The 24,012-nt window shown below is 42.5% G+C and overlaps 1 protein-coding gene across 3 annotated transcripts in view; it reads right to left on the reverse strand.

The window, feature by feature from the left end:
* Positions 1-10,362: 10,362 nt before the first annotated feature.
* LHFPL3 (LHFPL tetraspan subfamily member 3) overlaps positions 10,363-24,012 on the reverse strand; it is a 230,352-nt gene continuing 216,702 nt past the window's right edge. For all 3 annotated transcript variants that reach the window (XM_021534694.3, XM_021534696.3, XM_021534695.3), the window contains one exon: positions 10,363-12,105. In XM_021534694.3, coding sequence (XP_021390369.1) covers positions 12,077-12,105 — 29 coding nt within the window. In that variant the 3' untranslated portion in view covers positions 10,363-12,076. The remainder of the gene's footprint in view (positions 12,106-24,012) is intronic.

Consider the following 24,012-nt stretch of genomic DNA (forward strand, 5'->3'; position numbering starts at 1 on the left):
CCATTACGTCTTTTTATACACCCGGGTCACGAAGTAATTTATCATAAAGAAGCAGATGGTGTGAAAATATGACTGTTCCTGAATTCCACAGCATCCTAGCAGATGCCATTTTAACCTTGACCTCTGTTTTTCTGTAGCCTGGTTTATCTGGCTCAGGAGAAATTTCAGGAAGTTGTGCAGAGCAAAAGGGTGCAGCTTGGTTTTAATTGTTTTCACTTCTCCTGTTTGTATACGGCACAGGAAAACAAGGGGAAAATATCCTTTTGCTGGGACTCAATCCCATGTTTCTTATGAGCCTTGAGTTCAATTAAGCTTTGATAAAATGGAAACTGAGGGAATGCAGAACACATTGAGGGAAGCATGGTACTCAGCTCAGTGCATGTGCTTCACATTTGGCTGAAGGTTGTTTGCTTCTCATGTCTCCTTCAAATAATTTTACTAGCATCTATACATAAATAACTTGCTATGGCAAACATCAGCTCTGAATCCACAATGAATATTGATCTAAAATAGTTTTATTTTTCCCTTATAAGCCTAATGAAACTTGGAAAACTTCTTTTACAGTCAAATAATGTTAATTATACTACATTTGCATAACATATATTACATCAGCTGGAAGCCAGGCTGCTTTGTGAGCTGTCTGGAGGGCTCTGGTAAATTAAATTAAGTAAGTCCCCTTCCTTCAGTTTAAGTTGTTTTTCCCAAGTTATGATTCCTCCCTCCTAACTTGTGACTCTTCCCCTCCTTCCCAACTTCTCTGCGGATGTTAATGCTCTCAGAGGAGTCACTAGATGACCCTGTATACTCATCCTAATTGCCAGTTTCTAACAATCATGACTTTTTAAATGTAAGTGGCAAACTTCCTTCTGTGAGCCGCATTATAGTCTCACCAAGTCCTGGCAGGGAGGTCCAGGGAAGAATTAGGGGCAGTTCCTCATTGAATAACAGCAGGAAGATTTGCTCAAGCCTGTCTTTCAGGGCTGTCTGGGTTTTACATACACAGTCTCTGTACTCAGAAATGCCTCAATCAAGGTCAAATGTTGCTTTGCTGAAAATCTTGTTCAAAACTTGAAATGGAGGCAGCTTGCTATGTACTAACAATAAATGACCCTCCTACTTACGCATTTTTGTCATATTTATTTGAGTAGCTTCAACTTCTAGATGTATGGAAGGCTTTGTTGTCAGATTAAAAACCTCTGTAGTCAAAGTAATCTCTCTTCCCTGTCTCAGATAGCATTTACAGCTGACTCATCTGTGTCTGACTCACCTGATGGCACAGCAATTGCTTTCAGGACAATCCTGAGAATGGACAGTCAACTACAGGTAAGAAATTTGGGATGCTGAAGGCAGAATTATGGGTGGAGGTGGTGTTGTCTTAGGAGGAGCCACCATTCCCATAGATAAATGAGAGATCCTGCTGTGTCTTGGGAGCAATGGGCACATCCAGTACATCCAGCTGAGTGGTCAGACATGTCCAGTACAGTCTCTGTATATTCAGTGGTCTTAGTGGTCACACAGAGATGGACTTCACAGCAAGTGTCCTTCATGTCTGACACATGAGGTGTTCTGGACCAGCTGTGCAAGAGCTGAGTGGGTTGTCCAGACTATGCACAGTGTCACCAGTGGGATCAGGATGTACCAGACTTAACTCTGCACACATATTTATTGTGTAGGGTGCTTGAACAAAATATGTCAATCTGCTACAGGCTTCCCTTTCAGTCCTCAAGCTGGTGCTCCTCAATGTGTTTTGGCACTGATAATCATGTGGCCATAGAGTGGGTTGAACCAGCTCAGTGGTGAAGCTGACTGTGCACACAGACAGGCACCAGTATTGGTACTGGAGAGGTGATGGGAGCAGGCAGGAGCAGGCAGGGCTGCTCCTCTTGACAGCAGCTCATGCTTAGATTGACATAAGCCAGCCATGGCACCCGATTCTCAGTGATTCATCTGGGATTTTAGCATGTTGGATAGCCGAGGTAAAAATGTGGCTGAGGCTCATGCTTTGATGAAGTTGATGAAGACGTGAGACCAGCAGACAGCTTTCTGCTTCTGTCTGGTACAGAGGGCATAACTGGGATACTGAGACAATTGGTAGTTCTGAATGAGCTGGCTTGGGCACAGGGTGGACTAATCTGTGCCACAATAAAAAAAAGGTTCACCAAACCGTGGGCCTGGACATATGTGGAGACAGAAATTGCACCTGATCTGAGTAATGTATCTGTTGATCTTCTCCTAGTTAAACTTTCTGACCAGTCCCAAGAAAAGGATCCTACTGATCTCTCACAGCTGTAGCATTCCAAGTACATAGTTTTTTCTAGTAGCACATCTGGTCCTTAACTCAGGCAGTGAAGTCCTGGGTTGTGGTGCTCAAACCCTGCTGATTCCCTGTCTCTTCCTTCTGTGATGACCCCAAAACCTTTACAAAACTGCAGCATATCAGTGTCTTTGACTGGATCTTCCCTTGACTTTGGGGGCTTGGAGGTATCACTGGGCTTCTCACCTGACAACATGGTGTGCAAAATATTCATCTTGTTCTGGGCTGTACTAGGGCTCTGGAATACTCTGTCTTCATAAATATTTCTCTTCCCTTGTCCTTCTGGAAAGTCATTTCCCTTTACTTCCTGTTGTATTAAATAAGTCGTTTTGCTTACAAAGGGACTAACCATCTGGCATCTGGGAGAGAGAAGACAAAGGGAAATGGAGTGCTGGACTGTGGGTCAGAAGCTTAATCTGTAAAATCCTAACATGGTATGCTGAAAAAAGGAGGGAGCAGGAGTGAGAGCTGGGAAAACTACTTCAGGCTGTTGTTTTCTGGCACAATGCCCAGCAGGCATTGCACCAGGCAGCTCAGACCTGGAGCCTGTTTTCCCTGCTGTGTGCTGCCTGCATCATTTTCTGGCCTGGGACGACATCTGGCTGCCATATTCTTTTCCACACCCCTGGAGGAGTGCTCTTTCTAGCTAGTTATTGCAGTGCTTGGCATTAAAATATAGTGAGTTACACTACAAAGTAGCATAAGATCGGCTTAAAAATAATGAGGCTTAAGTGCAGTTGAGCTTTGAGTACTTTTTGTTTGCCTTCTGGATTAAAAAATTTTACAATATGTGATGTCCATAAATTTCACCATGACTGAGTGCTCAGAAGTCACCTTAAGAATAGGAGAAAAACCAGCAAACAAACCAAAACCACAACAAAACCAACAAAGTAAAACAAAACAAACAATACATCCATACCTCTTTATTGAGAAGTCCAGAATAAATTATTTGGGCTTTTAAACACTAGTTATTAGAAACTCTCAATTTAAAAAATTAGGTTAATTAGCAATAGAAAGTATAAGGGAGATGGTGGGAAGAAAAAAGTCACAAAAATGAGGAAGAAGACTCATTACCTTCAAGAGGTTGATCAAGTCCAGTAAGAAACAGGGGCTGTGATGATGTAATACCACACAGTTGTCTCCAGATTTTGAGTATTTTCCCAGTGTCTGGAAAGACTTCTCCCACTAGCAGACAGGGTCCTAGATGAACAGAATCACAGTGTGGAAACAGACACCACTGACTGTAACACTGGTCTTCTACACTGCCAAGCCAGCCTGTGTGTTCTACATCCACCAGTTGTACCAGCACAAGGAACTTGGACTTAACTTCTTTCACTTCCTTCTGGTCTCAGCAGCAGCATTGCATAACAATGTGTTCCAGTTTTCACCAACAACCTGTTGGAAATCTTCCAATCTGCTGCAGCATTTCAAAACAATTTTCACAAAACCTGGTGTTTTGATACAACATGAAGCAGGAGCACTGTGTGCTGGCAGAGTTTAATGTACTGTCCAGGTTGCAGGCACAGGTCTGGGAGCCACATGTTGGCTTAACCTGATTTTTTCTAGCTGGGGAATTCTGGAGAAAACACAGCTACAAGTGTGAGGGTTACAAAACAATAATTTCTCTGTTGGTCTATGTACCTTTATTACTTCTCAACACAGTAATAAAGCTTTACTTTTTACAGGTAGAACGGGTAAGCTTAGGTGAAATACATCACTTCCAACTACAGTAAGAATATAATTCAGTACTAATGACAAGTTAGCACTATTAATACATTAAATTCTGGCCTCTGCACATGCCTATGAGTTAAAAACATATGGTAAGAAGAATTGTACCCTTTAAGAGTGTAGCCACACACATAGCAGCTGCTCTGATATCATGTATCAGCATCTCCCTGTTGATATTTACTTAATTATTGATGCATTTGTGAGATTAATTAAGTATTGGAGCAGCCTGCCCAGAAACACCATGTGCTTTTCACCACTGATGTTTATGGGACCTGAATGGATAGTGCCCTGACCCCTTGGAGCAAGAGGTTGCACTAGAGGCCTCCCAAAGCCCCTCCAGCATGAGTGTTCCTGCAGTTCTGTGACTTCATGCTTCCCAGGCATGGATCTCAGCTTCTGAGATTCTTCCCTGCACTTTCCAGTCTATAAAAGTTCAGTTGAGGCTCTTCATCCTCTGTAATTCTTGTAACAAGGAAAAAAAAAAAGCACGTCACTGAAAAAGAGTAAAATGTGATGTGTTTGTGAGTTTTTTATGAGTTCTGAATACATATGCATTTTGCTTTTCTACTTTGAAGGAACTTATAAGGGTAAAGAAGCAGTGAAAAAGGGAAGGAATATAGAATTATATATAGCATATATATAATATATATATATTTTTGGTGACAACTCTCCCTGTGAGTACAGAAACACAGTCTGGAAATAACTGGGAAATCTGAGTATCTCCTGCTGTGGTAATTCCTCAGAGCTCAACACCAAGCAGGACTCCTGTCCTGCAAAAGCATCAGGCAGGGTTGTTTAAGACCAGGCAGAGTTATTATTAAGTGTGCTCACATAAATGCAATGCCACATTATTTAACAAATTCATTTTGAAGGCCCATTGTCTCAGGCCTCTGAGAAGACTACCAGGCACCTCAGTATGAAATGCATGAAATGCATGTGTGTGGTGATACTTTCTTATTGCTTTGGGAGCTTCTCTGCCAAAAATCCTGTCCCAACTCTAGTGTTGGCTTTGGACTTCTTCCAGTTTACTTCTCTGGGCTTTGCTACATCCCCAGTCATTTCCTTCCTCAGGCCGTGCCTGTGTATGGTGGCCCTGCCTCTAGTTCGTGTTCTCCAGCCCCTTTGGGAGTGGTAAGGGCCTGGGGATATCACTCTGGGAGGCTGCACAGCCTTACCAGGCAGGAAGAGTTGTTATTGGTATTCTTGCCACAGCCTGGGTCTCACTACACCCTCACATCATGCTTTTTCTCATGATCAATGTATTAATGGATTCTAGAGTCCCTGCATGCTTCCTCTGGGATTAGGGGCTTTAGCTGCTCCCAGCCCTCAGCCTGGTAATCCATAATCAGATTTCACCCTTTTAGCATTTCTCAGAGCAAATGCTATCTAGGATGACCTAAATCTAATGTTCTGTTTCTTTAGTGACCATCAATTTTCTATCTTCTGTCACCTTTGAAGATGCTTATAGTTATTGCATGATCATAGCTCATCAATGCCACATTTAATATCATCTCAGAGTCGTTATTTCAGTAGCCTCCTTAATCTCTGCTTTTTCAACTAGAGCAATTTGGAGGAATATGGTTGTCTCCTGGGTTTGACTTAAACTTTCCCATTCATTCTGATGCCTCCTACTTCTGCTGTTCTATCCCTCCATTCCATGCTCTCAAACTTCTTAAACACACTTAAACTTGTGTTTTTAAACATGTTTTTAAACACACAAGCTTTAAACAACTTGCAGCCTGCCTGGTTTATGCTGGAGCTGAGAGTGGGTCTGCAGAAAACACCAAGCTGAGTGGTGCACTTGGCATGTCTGAGAGATGGGGTGTCATGAGGAGGGACATGGACAAGCTCCAGAAGTGGGCTATGGCAACCTCATGGATTTCAACAGGGCCAAGTGCAGGGTCCTAGTGACAGGACAAGTGATAATGGTTTAAAAGTGGTACAGATTGCCCAGAAATGCTGTGGATGCTCCGTCCCTGGAAGTGTTCAAGGCCAGGTTGGGTGTTCTTTCAGCAGCCTGGTCTGATGGAGGGTGTCCCTGCCCATGGCAGAGGTTTAGAGCCGGATGATCTTTAAGGTTCCTTTAAGCCCAAACCATTCGATGATTCTATGGCTCTTGGAGGGGATAAATAAAAATTATTGGCTGTCATATCTGGGAAGTGCAGAAGCCTGCCCCTGGGAAATGTTGGGCAAAATAGGTCTGGGAAATGCTTTTAAAATATTAAGCAAAGTTCTCATCCACAATTACAGAGATAAAGCTTATTCTCCTCAGTCTTGAGAAATTCAAACAAAAACTTAAAATTTCTCAAATTTCATCTCAACCTTTATGCAGTGTGAGCTAATAGGGTGATGGTTTGTTTCATCTCGGATTTTGCCCTGTCTCTGGGAGGCACGGGAGGTAACGCGTGCGTTGTGTTGTTACCTTGGTCTCTAGGAAGGCAAATGCAGAGCTGCCCTAAGAAACGAGCTCCGAGCGCGACGCCCGCCGAGGCTGGTGCGCCATTAGATGGCAGCACAGGTAAGGACAGCATCCTTCGGGCCCGGTGCTGCTCCAGCAAAGCTCCGCTGCTCTCAGCATCCCCAAGGTACCTTGTGCGTGAAGGATTTTCACATTACTTAAAGCAAAATAAATTAAAACCCGTAAATGAGGATTTTCATATTCTATTAAAGCATATAAAATACGAATTACCCCCTCCCCCCAACAATGATGGCATATATTAAGCCTGAACTTCTTTCAGAATTTCTGAATTATTTTATTCCTTATCCTTCTCAAGCATACATAAATTCAGCTATACTGACTTAAACAGCTCCTTTCTTGATGACATGTATAGTCAGTTTATCACCTAAAAGCTCTTCTAGAAAGCTCCGTCACCAGCCATCTCAGCTCATGGCCTCTGGAGCATAATATTTTACATTACTTTCAGTTGCCATTTGAGAAACTCAACTAATGCAGCAGGCACTTAGTAGACCCTCAGAATATTCCAGTGACACTCCAACTAATTTCATTTTTAATGGAAAAAAAATCAAAGCAAATAGAGAGGAGACCTAATTTGCTTTTTCAGACTGAATGTCTAGCTTGTTATTAATTTTGCATTGTGTTGGTTTAAAGTTATATAAAGGAGAATCAGGGTGTTAATTGCATACTTGTAAGCCTGACATTTGTGCTGACATCCCAGAGTCTTGCCTGATATCTTGTGCAAAAGCCAAGTTGTCAAAGTGATGAAGTTCCTGGTTTTTGCTATGGCAGAGCAAAATTCCTACCTTCCTGTGCTGGGATCTGACAGGAGAATCCTGAGTCTGTGTAACTGGTAATGTAGCTGATTATCTAGTGCATCTTCTGGTGTTAAACTGTGGAAATAACTTAAAAATATATTGTAATCATGTCAAAGATACTTCATTCTAGCATATAGGATTTTGACAATCTTTATTTCACTTTTCTTGTAAGAAATTACTAACAATATGTAATTTTGTTTATTAATAATCCTAACATCTATATTAGGCTAATATAAAGCTATCTTGCACTTGACAAAATCAGGAGTAATAATCCATGTTGTTACACCAATTTAAATTTGGTTTGTGGAGGTTAATTCAGCCCCAGCTCCTAGCTTTTTGGAGCATTTTCACTTCCAGGCTGTTTTCCCAGGTGACTGGGATAATCTTCAGACTTGGAGGCTGGTGTCACACTGGTGATCTCAGGAAGTGTTTTGCAGCAACTTTTGGAGCTGCTTCAAAAGCAGAAGAGCTTTGTAGTGTCTCATAGGCAATTAGGGGTAACATCTCCTCTTGGGAGTTGATGAGCATATTGTCTCTGCTTATACTTTTTTCCCTGGAGGTTCTCTTCAGAGGCAGTACTTCTCTCATCACTTTGTGAAGTGGAAAAGCTGTGTAACTGGCCCCCCATCTCCCCCCATCCCATGGGGTTATGAGACTATCTGGAAGAAAGGAAGGCTATATCACTTTACTTTTTAAAATGCAAAAGACATTTCAGAAGGCAGCATAAAGTAACACTAAGCAAAAATTTAAGAGAGACAGATGGGTAATAGAAAGCATCACATCAGTATCTGAACACTGCAAGCTTTGGCTTTGTGTTTCCAGTACCATGACACAAACATTTGATCTAAAGGGAAGAGAATTTATTTTTAAACTACATATTCTACCTTCTACAGAATTCCAGGCCTTCTGTGAAAATCTCTACTCAAGTTATTAATGTAGGCTGCTGAGAATCACAGACCAAGGTGGAGTGGCTGCAAGGATGCCTAATGTGTGCATGTACTGCCAGCTATCCAACAGCAGGCAAAGCCATTCCATTCTGTACAGAGCTCCTTTGGAAGGAGAAGTGTGTAAATCTCTTGGCTTCAGCACATAGGGAAAAAAAGTGTTGCTTTCTAGAAATACCTCAGAACCTATTCAGCATATGGCTGTCTTTTCAATGTGTAAACTGGTTGGGACAAATCTGGGGTGGGTTTTTTATTTACTTTAAACTGTCTAGATCTTATTCCATTTCATATCCTCAGAGAATCAGATGAAACTACTAAAACTAAGGATATCAGAGTAGCAGTAAAAACAGACAGAAAGCTGTTGGGCCCAGCATTTAATTTTCCTCCCTAGAATATGGAAAGATGGACAGTGTGAGGGAAGCTGATCTATTACTCATTGAAATATGTCAGAGCCTGGCAGTTTGGGCATAATTAGATTCCAGTCACAATAATTTCTAGATCATCTCCAAATGCAGATACTGCTGCATCAGCAGCATGGAGGCAAATGCAGTATCTTTTTGACAAGGAAGTACTTACCTCCTGTTGGTGCAAACTCTGGAATGATGTGACAGCCCTTGATGGCTCCAGTGTACCTTCATGTAGTGAAATTAGGGGGTGATTAACTTCTGAGCTTTACTGTGGCATCCCAATCACTTGTTTGGGATTTCCAGTCTATAAATAACTGAAATGCATTGCCTATAAAAAATGAACAGCATCCTACAAACCTGGCAGTTCTCGAACTATAACTTACATATTAATAACTAATATATTAATATATAATATAACTTACATATTACTATATTAACTTATATATATATATAAACTTACAAGTAATTTACGCTCTTTCTCTTACTATAAATCAAGTTTTATACTAGAGTAATTAGGAACTTTGTATTGTTGTCCATATATGGAGATGTAGCCAGGTACCAGAGGGTGGAGATGACTTACCAGCAAGGTTCTCCTAGGAATTTGTCCCATGCTTACAAATCTCTGCACTCATTAAGGAATCCAATTCTGCTTGGACTTTACAAACCTGAGGGACCTCTGTAGGTACAGATGTGAAGGAGGCATCCAGGCTTGTGTTTAAGAGGGCAGTGACCCCAACAACAGCTGCCCTTATCACAGATGAGCTAGAGAAAAGCACTATCACACTTTATTTTAGTATGCTACAAAAGTCATTATTGAACTTTATTAGGTACTTTAATACCAAGCATACTTTGAAGTAACAAAAATTATTGTTATTACTTTTACAGAAAGTCAGGTATTTCAACAGTTTTCTTTAGTTTTTTGACTTAAAAAGAAATTACAGTTGACAAGTTACAATGGAGTGGGATAGGAAAATGGTAACATTTAAAAAGATAAGACATACTATTCTTACTGAGTTGGTATTTAATGATGTACATCCTGGTATGTCTCTCCTTTCTGACTCTGTACAAATTGTACATATTCACTGAGCTGCCCTGGCAGGGTTGTGATGGCATTTCTTTTGCATTTCTTTTTGTGTGTATTTAGAAAGGGCTTTTACATTACAACACCACCATGAAGCTAAACAAAATAATATAATACAGACAAACCCTGTTTTCGTGATTTCTGTCACGGCAAAAGTGCCATGACTGCAATAACGTGGGATAGAGGTAAACTCAAGGAGCAAATGAAGATGGTGATATGAGAGCAGATCCAGATAACAAACCCTTCCACAGGCTTTGAGGTGTGGGTGTGGTGGTGAGCCAGTGAGCAGAAAATGAGGTGGGCTTCACTGAGACGCCACTTAACAGGGACTCCTGAATGCATCTGGCCCCTGAGGATGTGCATTTTCCAGCTGACACTGGTTGGACTAACCACAGACTTTAAAACCTGTCTGAAGTGGGCCCTTACATGAGTTTATGCTGCCTCATGTGTGAAGTACTTGGTTTTTACCTTCCATCCCCTTCAGGTCAATAGCAGGTACTGGGAAGATGTTTATGGTTGTTGACTGATTTGGGTGGGGTTTTTGACCAGCTAGTGCTGGTCAAGAAGTCAGAAGAATTTTATACATCCAGTTATAAGAGCAGTTTCAGATTAAAAAAAAGTTTTTTTTTTAAATGCTGCCCAGATTCACATATATATTTACTTGGCTGACATCCAAGTGAAGCCAGTGCCACATTGGTACCTTGGTAGTTATATAGAAAAGTTATCTAATTCCCTGTATTTGTTTACTGGCAGTTTGCTTAAAGATAATTTTTCTTTCAAAAGTAAAATAAATTTTTTGAGATTCTTGCACTAAATTCTGGAATAATTTGTGTTGTGCAGTCAATAGTTAAAAAGAAGTTTTAACTCATGTTTTCCTCATCTCTTCAGCATTTTGCATTATTTGGGATCAACACTAACAATTAATTATAATTTTAGCCATTTCCTCTGAAAGCCAAAGAATGAAGGAACAGGCTTTAAAACCCCTGAAGGAATCAGCACTGCAGTGCTCATTTTGCACTGGATTAATCTGTGATACACAGGAGAACCTAGAGGCACGCAGGGAGCAACATGCCCCTGGCCAGTCCCGAGCCAGGACAGGCGTGTGCCTTGGTGGGAGTGTTAGAGAGGGGCTGGGGGTCCCTGCCTCCCCCTGCTGCTGCACATCCAGGCCTTGCACCAAGAGCTCCTCCTGTGCCTGCTCCTGTTTTATTTCTCTGTGGCTCCTGGAGCTGAGTGTGCTCTCTGGGACCTGGGAGGGAATGACTTCCCTGCCAGTGCCCCAGGGCTGTTTGCATCCAGCCCGCACATGGCTATTTGCACATGTATTTGCTTACTAGTCTGTTAATTTTTGTATTGAGTTTAAACTCAGGGGTTTACTGAGTTGTATCAAATTTAAACTTAAGGCCAGAAGGTCTCATTAGATCACCCTGTCTGATTTGCATTAGCATGGGCCAGAGAGTGTCACTCCACAGATGTATGGCTGAACAGTGAAAAGAAAGGCCCTTGAAGGGAGCAGCAGCAGGTTACATTTAAGGGATAAATTACTTTCCCCTATTAAAAAAGAAATCAAGGGCTTTTATTTTGTCACTTCAAATACAAACAATTCTATGCATCTTGGGAAATTATAGTATTATGATATTCAGACATACCTTATAGTATATATGTTTCATAGAACTAGAATATAGGTCAGAAATAATTTTTGAGTCTTAAGTTTGTTACAGACATATTAATTGGAACACATATGCAGTAAAAATTGAGAAGCTTTACAGTTTTAGTCAACTTATTATACAGTGAAGTAAATGAAGTGCAGCAATGTAGCAGTAAAAGTTATGCTTTTTCCACTAGGTGATGGAAACATTCAGAGTTTATAAATGCTAATTTAAGAGAGATGTCCTAACAGCTTCTTGGCTACTGGGATAGGAATAGTCTGAAGTTAACTGCCTCTCTACTGTGAAAGGTTTTAAAGCTTTTTGCTTTCTGTCCGAATAAAAAAAAATTACATTTACAAACCTCTTCAATGCATATATATTACATATGTTTATCTAGCAACAACTACACCCCTTTTAATTTATTCCCCAAATGTGACTTTTCATGCATGTCTTCTGGATGCTGTATTCAGCAACAGTTTCTAATGAGCTGGTGTGTAATCCATGATTGCATTTCTCTGCTGAAATCACTTCCATGTCTGGCTGATCTATGTTTAGAAGGTGGTGCTTATCCATCAGGCATTTTTGCACTTGTCAGCATTCTTCTCTGTTGGAGGCCCTTTCCCAAGCTTCTTCCCATTTTAATGTTGATGTACAAAAGCTGTTATTCATTTGTTTTGTGCTCATTCTAGTGAGGATTGGCTTAGTAGGACTGTGCAAAACAGAGAAAAGAGAGAAGCTGGTTTACTGCCAAGAAACATAAAAATGTTCACTCTGTGCTTAGCTTAGAGCAAGCCTCTGACCAATATTCTAATGCACTTCATTATATGTATTTCCATTTGTCACAAAAAGTGAAAAATTTAATCTGTAGATAGGATTTGTAATCTGAAATTTTCAAAAATAATTTTTCATCAGCTAATTGACCCAGGAAGTCAAAATAATGAGATTATTTAATCTAAAATCTGAGCAATATGAAAATAAAGATACAATGCACATGGGGCAAGAATGACATTTACTAGATGAAAACCATGAATTGAGTTAAAATCCTGACATTTCTGTTCCGTATCAAAAACTTATTTCCCTCAAGGACACAATCCACATTTGCAAACATGATAAAATAATACCTTGTGTTAAATTTCAAATGAGGACAGAGGTGTGGGGCTGTTTTCAAATCAAACTCTTCCTTAAATCTAATTCTCACTGCTCAGGTTCCATGTACTTAAGCAGGGCTGCATACAGGCCGAGGGGACAGGGGCACTGGCACTGGGAGCAGGGTGACAAAGGCTCCCCCTCCTCTCTGCAGGTGACAGCCCCTGAGCTGGTGCTTCAGGGAGCACCACTGGAATTGGGGCTCAATGAGGAAATCTATTTGCAAGTTCCCACGCACAGGCAAAGGTGAAAACCTGGCTGTCTCAGCACTGGGCAGTGAGCAGAAGGTTCTTGCACCAAATGAACTCTGCCAGTTCACCATTAGCTAGACTGTCTCAGACCCCTGAGACCAAACCATGAAGTCCTTTGTCAGGCAGCCTCTCCACTGCCTCCTGTGAAAGGGTCACTGCTCAGGGGGTCTGACAAAGCCACGTCCTGGGGGAGAAGATGGCCAACGTCATCACAACCCCAGTTCCCGTATCGTAACACAGGGGCCTCTGCAAGAGACTGCTGGAATGCAGAACTAGGGGTAAAGCCCCATTTTTATCACAACAAAAGAAAAATGAATTTCACAATGAATTTAATTGTGAAATGAAAGCAGACAAAGAATTTCAGGACTAGAAACACTTAAAAATATTACTGTAAAAAGAGTGAAATACTTCATTTCCTCCCCCTATATTTCATGGAGCAGCCACCTTCTCCCATTCCCTCAAATTCCCTACACCCTTGACTCTTGTGCTCACCTTGGTCTACAGCTAATTCACCCACAGGCTCAGAGAGCATGGTGCCCCAGGGCAGGATACCCAAACCTTAAAGCCTGGGGTGGTGGTACCAAGAACCAGTGAGCCTGGTGGTGGCAAACCCTTCTGCCATGGACCTTGGATGCCTGCTTCCCCATCAACTTCCAACAAACTGACATTTTTCAAGCAAAGTTTGTTTTGGAGGGAAATTCCAGACTTGTTCAGCATGTATCTATAGTCCATATTTATTTTACAAGACACTTCTAATTGATGTTGCTGAGACTAGAAAGTAGCAAATAAGTACGTAAGAAGCATAACATGAGCTAGGGAGGGAACTGAAAAAGAAAAATGGGTAATTTTTTTTGTTTTAAAAAAGTAATATGAAATATAATGTTCACTGTGGTAAAAACATTTTTATGATGCAAGTATGTAATGGGATGGTAGTTTCCAATTGTAAAAGAAAGCTTGCCATTGATACCTCCATGAGCTTCCTTTTACACTTTGAAACATGTGGCAAAAATGAAGGATAAATTGTGGATGAGAAATGAATATACTTGTGATAGAATAAATATATTAAAAATGGTCTGAGTCTGGAACTTTGGTGTATTTTATAAATGTGGTTACTAATGTTATTAGTGTGGTAATTAGTAATATAGGTAAACAGCATTGCCAAATAAAGTGAATGAAAAAGTGCCTGAGCCTCTAATCTGTTTACTTGCTAAGTGAGATAAGGGGGTTTGTGAGCCTCTGAAACAATTCATATTTGGTGAAACTGAGATCTGGAGAAAGATATCTTTGCATGGTAAGGAGCACATGCCCTGATACTCCTAGGAAAAATCAAAACTTACTAGAACGGAAGGAATAATTTCTTTCAATTATTTTTAATCATAATTTCATGTACACATGTTATTCAAACTCCTGACATTGCATATTGGATTTCCAGAAGTACTCGGTGTTTCAGCAGTAACATACTAAGACCTTTATTAATTCTTTGGACAAATTCTGCACACAGGTGTTATACACATGGAAATGAAATTTAGCAAATGCCATAGGTGCCTAGTTGACAAGACATAAGTAAGTTATTCACATACAACATCTCTCAGTCTGTTTTGTGTCACACCATAGGCTTTTGAAGTTTGTTCTCTTAGAGCTACTTACAGTGCTGTTGCTTAGAAATCACTTAATGAAAGCAGTCTTCATGGAAGCTGTATTACCCAGCCACCCAGGTGCTCTGCTCTTAAGTTCCCTATTTAAAGTCTTTAAAGGCTGCCTGTTAGGCTGACATCACCACAACGGGGTTACTACTTATAATTGACACACTCAATTAGGGCAATCACTTCTGCTGACTGCAAAGCTGGGGTATAGTCAGCCTGGAGGGATTCACAGCATTTTTAGTGTTCATGTACATTTCAGAAAGAGGACACTGAGGTTTGTTTGTGGTAAAGATGAATCACAGGGAGATTTCCAGGTTGCTCCCTGACAAGATGTAAAAGACATGCTGAATTTCAGATGGCCCATTCCATGCTGTTACTGTAAAGTCAGTAAAATAAATAGTAAATATAGAGAGAAAGGCAGACCTTCTAGGTTTGGGTATATATTGTCTCAGACGACCTTAACACTTTACACCACTGATTGTCACCAGCCATACTGAAATGTTCTTTGCCATGTATTTGACTGGCATCTAGAAAATAACACTTTTCCAAGTTAATCTTTTGCTGCTGACTGCGAACACACACAACCGCTTTGCTAAAGACCAGCTGGCATTTGTGGTGACACCAAAATTGGTACAGTTACAAAACCACATCAGCTGGCAGAAAGCCATGGGTTAATGAAATACCAAAGATTTCCTCCCAGGACCTCCACAGGATTCCTCCAGCCTAAATACCATCTCTGCTGAATGCTCGCACTGTGGGTAGTGTATGGGAGGCAATGAAGGATGAGAGAAACATTGATTCTGAAACTCTGCAATTGAAAATGGACATGCTGAGGCACCTTGGATAACACTGCTGTCTGGGCTGTAGGCCAAAAAAAATTGGAGAAGTTCAGTTTTAATGAGGTGTTGGAGTTCTCACCTTTCTGCTTATAGAACCACAGAATCATTAAGGTTGGAAAAGACTCCTAAGACCATCAATTCCAACCATTAACATAGCACTTCCACGTTCACTCCTAAACCAGAATTCTGAGTGCCACATCCACACACCTTTTGGACACCTTTAGAGACAGTGAGTCCAAGATTTCCCTGGGCACTGTGTTCCAGTTTCTGACAACTCCTTTGGTGAAGAAATTTTTCCTAATATCCAATCTAAACCTCCCCTGGTGCAACTCAAGGCCATTTCCTCTCATCCTGTCACTTGTTACTTGGGAGAAGAGACCGACCCCCACCTGGCTACAACCTCCTTTCTGGGAGTTAGAGAGCATGATAAGGTCTCCCATGAGTCCCCTTTTCCCCAGGCTAAACATCCCCAGCTCCCTCAGCTGCTCCTCACAGGACTTGTGCTCTGGGCCCTTCACCCTTTTTGCTTTTTTGGACACAATGATCTGGGTCAGCTCCTTATAACCACAGGTAGAAGGTTTTGTTGCTTACATCAGGGTTGGTGAAATGCTAAGTTTGTTAAAATTCCACTTGTAGCCACTGCAGCCCAAAACTCAAACAGGAACATGTATTTATAGCCTGGACAATATCCAGGTGTATATAATTAAAAGGTATGAAAGGCAAATAGATGCCCAGCTGCACAGATCAAGCAATAACCCATTATCTCCTAGTTCCTTGAAGATAGTCTCTTTAGAACACATAACAAACCAAATTTGAGAGGCCTGAAAGAATGATTTTATTTTTCATGTTATGAGAGAGAGAATTTATGTATATTCCCATTTCCCTACCTACTTTTCCCTCTTGTTGCACTGAGCATCCTTCGCCCTGGCCTCATGGTAAGATGCTTATCCATCACCTGGAGAGTGGCCCTGGGGCAAATTGTGCTCTCAGTAAAGAGCCAGGCATCAACTCAGGTCTTCTCCAAGAATCCCGATGACCTAAGCTGAAATTCTAGCACATGTTTTGAAGAAGCTGTCCACAGGTCATACTGGAAACAGCTGTACAGCCAGGAGGAGAATAAATAGTGCACTGCTGCCTACATCCACACTGCAGCTGAGACACAGTAAGGACCTGTAGAAGTGGAAAGAAGAATGGACAGAAATTCCCCAATTGTTTAGCTAGCAGCTCTCTTTCAGTGTTTCACTGTTCAGCACCTTCTCAACAAAATGTGATAAATGACCTGTCCACACCAGAGCTACCCAAGGTATTTCCTCCTCTTCCTGGCAAACCAGCAGGCAGAACCTGGCAACTGCCTGCTCTCTGCCATCACTTACAGCTACCAAAGACTACCTGAAAGGGCAGGGTTAAAGAGAATGCACAGTAAACCTTGAGGAGTTACTAAAACTTTTACAAAATTTTGCAATTGAAATTGTGTGATGGTTTTGTCCATATGGCATTAGAGGAGAAGCTCATCTGAGCAGAAGGTGTGTGAGCTTGCTCTTCTGCTGCAGCACTTCCTTGCAATAAAATTGAATTGAATCACATAAAAAATTACAAGATTTTTCCCCAATTCAGTATGCAAGCCTTGTGAAACCAGAGCTGAGTGGAACAGTGGGACTTACTCAATCTGTTGAGTGGTATCTTACTCACCCTGTTAGTGGCAGCAGCAGAAGTCCTGGGCATGGCTTGTGGGAAGTGTTTCTATGACTGTAGGAAATGGTTTCAGGAGCATTCAGGAATTTTCTAAATGTGTGACTCCTGTGGTTTTGCTGTCAGAAGGCTGCACAAGCACATTTCTAGCATGTGAGAGGATGCTGTGGTGGTGTGCTCCCCTCCACTGCTTCAGCCCTAACTACCAGTGAGGCTCTGCTGGCTGCACCCAGCTTTCTCTGGACTTTGGGTGGGGTGGCAGCATGGTAGCCCAGGGCTGTCTGGAGTGGTGGGCTGCATGCCTGGATGTCCCCTTGAGGAGGGTCATCTCTCCAGGTTACTCCTCGAAGCTGAGAGATTCCTCAGTGCAACAGAACCTTGGTAAGTGGTTAATAGCACACTGAACTGTGAAATCTTAGTGAAGTGATAAAAAGGATATAATCTCTCAGATGTAAACCACTGAAAAAGTCTGGGACTAGGATTGGATTCAGCCACACCTACACTTCTCTTTGAGAAGGGGTTTAGGACACAGGGGGATTCTTTCTGAACCTCATGGCTCAATGACAGGGTCTCTGGCAGTTTTGTCTGACCTTGTCTTCTGTGCAGTAAATGAACAATCTTGCCATTGAATCTTGTTAAACCACTGTTGCATTTACCATTGAACTTTGTTAAATCACTGTTTTATATCAATAAAGTATATTGTTGCTTCTCTCTTGTATATTGTTGGTTCTCTCTCACAAGTGCAGTTGCTTCCATCCATGACAGATGGTTTCAGGGCCACAGGGGTGATGATGGGCTGAACAGACAGAATGCTGTTTTATTAGACGTCGTTTTCTTAGAAGAAACAGAAGAATGTTGAAGGATCTAGTCAAATCAATTTTGCTAGGTCTCCAGCTTCTGTGTACAACACACACCTGGACAGAACTTTGCTGTCAACTTACAGGCTGTCATTCACAAGAAAAAACACAGCACACTGTTAGACCTAAAGCTACACTCCTTGAATACTTAATGCACTCAGGAACTTTCTTACCCTCCATGAAAGACTGTGGCCAATTCTTGTAGTTTTAAAACCCAATTTAGTTTTACATCATTCCCCCCCCCCTCCTTTTTCTGTTGTATGTGATGACTGAAACATGGCAGGAGGAAATGGATGTCAGTTCAGAGGCTATTTGGTTGCAGACAGCATGCTGTGTGGGGACAATCATGGAATCATTGAATGGTTTGGGTTGGAAGGGACCTGAAATGTCACTTCATTCCAACTCCCCTGCCATGGGCAGGGATGCCTTCCATTTGACCAGGCTGCTCAAAGCCCATCCAGCCTGGCCTTGAACATATCCAGGGACAGGGCATCTCTGGGCAACCTGTTCCAGGGCCTCACCACCCTCTCAGTAAAGAGTGACATGGCAGGGATACATTATTTTTTGCATTGTTCATTTCTCCAGACACAATGTTTCTTGAAGCTATTATGACAATAAGCAAAAGTTCCCAGGACTAGATGTGATTGTCAAGGAAAATTGATCAAAAAAAAGGCATTGAGCCATTGTCACCACCTTGTGCTGAGGTATGAAAGGAGACATGTATTTGGAAATTTAGTCTGGAGCCCAGAGTTGGTCAGGGCAGTCTAACCATTTGTGGCCTTGACTTCTTTAAATTCCTGTTTTCTTCCAGGTGGAACTTCTGAGAAAAGTGAGAAGATGCTTTGGGAGGAGAGATCAGATAGAGGTTAGGCCTGGAGATGCATCTCACATAACGTCAGACATCAGATGTGAGGCTCTAGGAAGTCCTTGGAGCAGGACAGGGCCCTCCTGGGGTGACTGATTTAATCTTAGGATGGTTCCCAGGATGGATGAGTGCTGCTGGCTTCTGTGGGATGTAGACCTGGCTGAGATGGGAGACCTGAGTCTGAGATAGACAAAGCGAGGTGTGTGAACCCTGGAGTTATAATTATCCTGCACAAAGTCATTAACTGCATGCATGGAAGAAGATGGAAGCTGTTGCCCATGCATGGAAGATCTTCAGCCTGACATATCAAACTATTAGGCAGTTTTGTAACCAAGCCTGGAAGATCAGCCTTATTCGTAACAAGCTATCAGAGGCCTTATCTGAGCACAGCCTGAGGATGGGTATTTTCAGTTCTTTTGGGGTGTGTCATTGTGCACCTGGACTGCCTTCCTGGCGAGTAAATGGCTTTGTAGAAGCTGCATCTGAGATCCCAGCCCCAGGTCAGGAAGGCTCAGTAAGAGCAGTTAAAATCTTGAGGACTGACTGGGCAGCAGCAAGTAGCAGGCCAGCCTGATGGGAAGGCATGAGCCAAGTTACATACAGCAGTCAGCCTGGCTCTCTTGTCAGTGAGACTGTGCCCGAAGGAGCAGGTGAATTTTGACTGGAAATCTTGCGAAACAGGGCTAGAGCAGCTTAAAGAAGGCACCTCTTTAGAGCCTGACAGTTTTCTTATCTCTGAAAGACCCTACTTCAACTACTCCTAAATATAGCCAGGTGCCAGTGACAGGCTCTAAAACTCTGAATATGGGCAGGCTTCAAGCTTCCCTGCCACTCTTCCTAATCCCTGGCTTGGGTGGCTTTCCTCTGGTTTGAATGCAGCTCCAAGAACACAACATATGCGTATTTATTGGTGAGAAAGACAGGAGAAGAGTGACAGACAGAGGGAAGAGAGACCTATCCAAGGATGGATCAAGTTGTAGCTGTTATCTCTGTCATCTGCTGGCAGCAGTCTGGGCTGGTAGAAACAGGCTTCCCTTGGGTGATGGTCTGCTAGCCATGCCTCACTACAAACAGCTTTTGGGTTCCTCATCTGGGCAGCTTGGTGCTCATGGCTGTACTTCCAGGGCAGGCATCACCATCCCCCTGCCACTGTCACACACAGTAAGTGTGCCCTGGACACAGGAGGAGGCTGTGTGTCTGCTGAGGTGGGAACCAACTCACTGGGATGTCGTGATCAGATCCTGCTGAACAGTGGGCTGCCTTTTCCTCCATTTCAATATTTGCTTCTGTCAAGAAAGGAAGATTTTTATCATAATGAACAAACACAGCAAAAAGCCTCCTATTCGTTCTCCTAAAGAGTTTTCTTTTACTGTGGAACATCACAGAGACGCTCCTTCCTCTGGTGGTCCCTTTCCAGAAGGCTCATCAATTTGTCTTTTGTACTTGGTGGTGTTTCTGTCAAATTTGGGATGGGAGTCACGTCCCAGGACAGGTTGGAAGAACTGGCAAGAGGCTGAAATGCCTTCATCAATAATGTCTTTCACATGAAGTAGCTTCCTGCTCTGTAGAGTTGTAGGCTCAAGTCAAGCAAAATCAGCCACTTGTTGTTCATCTATTTTTATTTCCTCCATGTGGTTTGCTGCAGTCTTTCTTTGCCCAGATGGTCAAATAAATTGCTGTCACTAAACAGGAGTCTCTGAATGGTGATTCCTAAACTCTTCCTGTTCTGTAACTGTTTAATGAGAAAATGTTTCACTTTCTTTATATTCTGTCCATTTGCTGTAGCTGTTTTTCAGTTTCTCCCCTGGAACCCAGAGGATCTGTAGGTATATTTGTTTGTTTCTCCAGCTTTCAAGCTGCGTGATCAGACTGCCCAAAAAGCTCTTCATTGTCTGTATTTAAAAACTGCTGCAAACGTTGATGTACTTGTTTACAGGGAGCTTTGAGGATGCAGCGGTGTCAGTGAGGTATCGTGACAAAGTTCTGGGCATATCGGCCAGAAAATGTTTGTATTGGCATTGTACAATCTTTTGGTTTTTTTATTTTGTTAGTAACATTTTATATCTAGCTTTAGTAGCCTTATATCTTCCAAGAGTTTTCCTGTGCTAGGCAATGTTAGATGTTGACGTTGGCACACTTTTTGGTTTGGGAAAGCAAACCTTGCTGCCATTGACACAAAGCTCTCCTTGTCTGGGCTGGGCCAGCAGGGCAGGCAGGAGGCAGAGCCCAGGGCCAGCGTGGGCTGGGGGCTGTGAGTGACCCCCAGCCTGGACAGCCCCTCGCTGCCTGCCCCATGTGCTCTGGCTCTGCGCTGCCCCGAGCCCGCGTTCCTGGGAGCACGGAGACGGTGGGCGTTCGGTGCTGGGAGAAAGCCAAAATACCCAAGCAGATCCTTAAAGGTGCCAGCCAGGATCTCAGTGTAAGGAAGCTGCTACGATGGGGATTATTTTAGTAGTGTGACAGAAATGGAGCTCTGCTCTTTTTTTCAACAGACTGGATTTCTCCAGATGAATTCACAATTCCTATCGAGAGTGTTTCCTCCTAACAGAAACGAAGTTCTGACAGTTCTCTGACAGTTCTCTGGTCATTTCAACATGACATTTCTGTGAATGAAATTTCCTTAAAAAAAAGCTGATTTTTAAATTATAATAACTAAATAACGAAATAATAATAACTAAATAATAATAATAATAATAATAATAATAATAATAATAATAACTAAAACATTGCAAGAAGTTTAAGTGTCACATAAAACATAAGAATAATATCAGTGCTGATGAACCTTAAATGCTGCAGAATAATAAAAAACATTTAAAATCTCTTTTTTTGTGTGTGTGTGAAATGAATTTTCCTGTTCTTTGGACAGTGCCAAAGCTGTGTGACCTGGGAACATGCTACAAATCCATGCTGAGCAAAGGCACATCCAAGGATTTCCAAAAGTTTTCCAAACTTTCTCTTTGCATGTACTTGTGTTGACGGGAAGAGAAAATTTGATGAATGAATTGGGCTGGAACTGGGAGTGGGGCTCTGGTTTCAGGGGCTCACTATGGAGGGGAATGGTCCTGCAGCTGCAGGATTTGTCCAGAACACCTCTGGGGCAGGGGCTCACCAAGGCAAGGCTGTGCATCCTTCATCTTGTCACACTCCTCTCTGGCTGGTTGGCTGCTGTGATGTTAGGTCTCAACCAAAACCTGCTAATGAGCTGCAAATATTGATCCTGTTTGCCTTTGAGAAAGATACAGGTACCAAGTTATATGTTTATGGGCAACAGAAAGATAATGATCTGGAGCAGCTTTGGTCTGAGATTTCAAAACTGCAGTTCAGCGATTAGCTTACCGAGCACAGGAATGTTAATTAACTGTATACTCTCTAGGCAAATAGGAAGTATTTGGAACTGTACATTAGTCTCACAATTGTTTCCAAGGTATGAAATTCCATGTTAAACTACTGAAAAAAATCTCAGTGGGGTGAGATGATAGGTAGAAGAGAGTCTGGATTTGGGAGTTGGCAAAGCCAGGGGGTCTAGAGAGAGGGTGAGCTTTTTGGTGAATACCATCTGTCATGAAAACTTCTCTGACATGTAGCAAGGACAGTGTTTAATGCTCATGGTCCTTAAGGCATTTTTTTCTGTCATCTTCCTTTTCTTGCTTCAAATGCAATTTGTGCAGGCTTTGGACAATTTGTAAGGATTTATTATTGCTATTAATTTATATTATTCCCTTAAACATTTTCTTGAGTTGCTCTAGAGGTGTGAAGGGCACTCTTGTAAAAGAAAAAGAAGAGATTCCTTCCCTGAAGAGCTTTCAGCATGGAAGGTAAACTGCAGTCAGCAGTGCAGAGAAAAAAAATCTCAGAGAAGGAAGGGGAGGGCTGTGTTAGGAAATTGCCAGCTGAAGAGCATGCAGAAAGGCAAGCTTGTTTGTAGGAGCCCTGAGTGACAGGTGTGGTACAGTGTCCTCTGGGTCAGAACAGGAAGGTGACATCCCCCTGTATCTAGCAAGCCCTGCAGTCTTAGGCAGGTATCCATGTGGCACTGTAAATAGCCACCTTATTTCCTCTTCTGGAAGGATCACACCCCACACAACAAAAGATTGGCTCTAGGGCTTAGAATCCTTGGTGGCTTCTTTCCCCCTTCTACCCTGCACACAGAGACACATGGACAATTTTCCTGTTGTTTGACTGTTCCCACCAATGACCATAAGACAAGTCTTGGGTGAAATGCACCTTTCAATGTAAGGATGCCATTGAAGCAGCAAGAGAGCAGGGCAGTCTTGAGCAGCAACTAATCCAGTACCAAACATTAACAGGAAGGGGGGAAATCTTCAGCCCACCCTCTCAAACCAAACCCCAGTTTCACCAGAATTCCTCAAAGCTCGGTCACTAGTTTCTCAAAGACAGCAATAATTCAGAACAACCTATTAGATAAAGAAGACACTGATACAAGTTTGCTCAGAAAGAAGCTCATCTGTAAAAAGGGCGGGCAGCTTAGACAAAGGGGAAGCAAGTCAGGTCCAGTTGCATCTGCACAAGTACATCTGCAGCTCTAGAAAAGCTCAAATAAATGCTGCCACCCTCCCACACCCTAAACAAGTCATATTTGTCCATACTTCCCTGACATTTTGGTCAGCAGGTCAGCAGTGAGGGCACATACTCTGTGTGTTCCCTTGGTGCTGGGCTCAGGGACCAGTGCCACTGCTGTGGCTGCTGGGGCTGCTGGGGCTGAGGGTCCTGCTGAGGCTCCCTCGCCTCCAAGAGACCCTGGCAGAGCTGACTTTGCAGTGCAGTGCTGCCCGGGCTTGGTATCTGGCACTGAGACACCTCCTCGGTGCTGGAATAATAATGATGGATTTGTGCTCTGGAGTGATAGCTTGTGTTGTGCAGCTGGGTTAATGTGTGTCAGCTGTCATCGTCCCTGTCAGCTGCTGCTGTCACCAAGCTGCAGATAAGTAAATCTGTGATGATGCATATCCCAGAGAGAGCAGGGATTAAATATTTCATCACCTCAGACACTGAAACATCTCCTAATTTGGTGTCCTCTTCTGGAGGTCACATCCTCTCAGATCGCCCAGCCCTGGGGGAGTGCAGAGGCTGCAGGGCTGGGCACTGCTGGCAGCAAAGTCCCTGCAGCCACAGCCAGCCAAGCTGCTGTGCCAGTCTTGGCACATTTAAAAATAAGCAGAAACTCAAGGAAAAAGAAAAACCTCTTTTTCTTCCAATGGGCCTGATAAGGCAGTTGAGCCTCTGTTGTACAGGTCAGGGACAAGTGGCTGAGTGCCCAGCTTGGGCTGTCTCTGGGACACACTGCTGAGCACCCAGCACCATGGAC

Source organism: Lonchura striata, chromosome 5 (assembly GCF_046129695.1).
Source record: "Lonchura striata isolate bLonStr1 chromosome 5, bLonStr1.mat, whole genome shotgun sequence".
Lineage (NCBI taxonomy): Eukaryota > Metazoa > Chordata > Aves > Passeriformes > Estrildidae > Lonchura > Lonchura striata.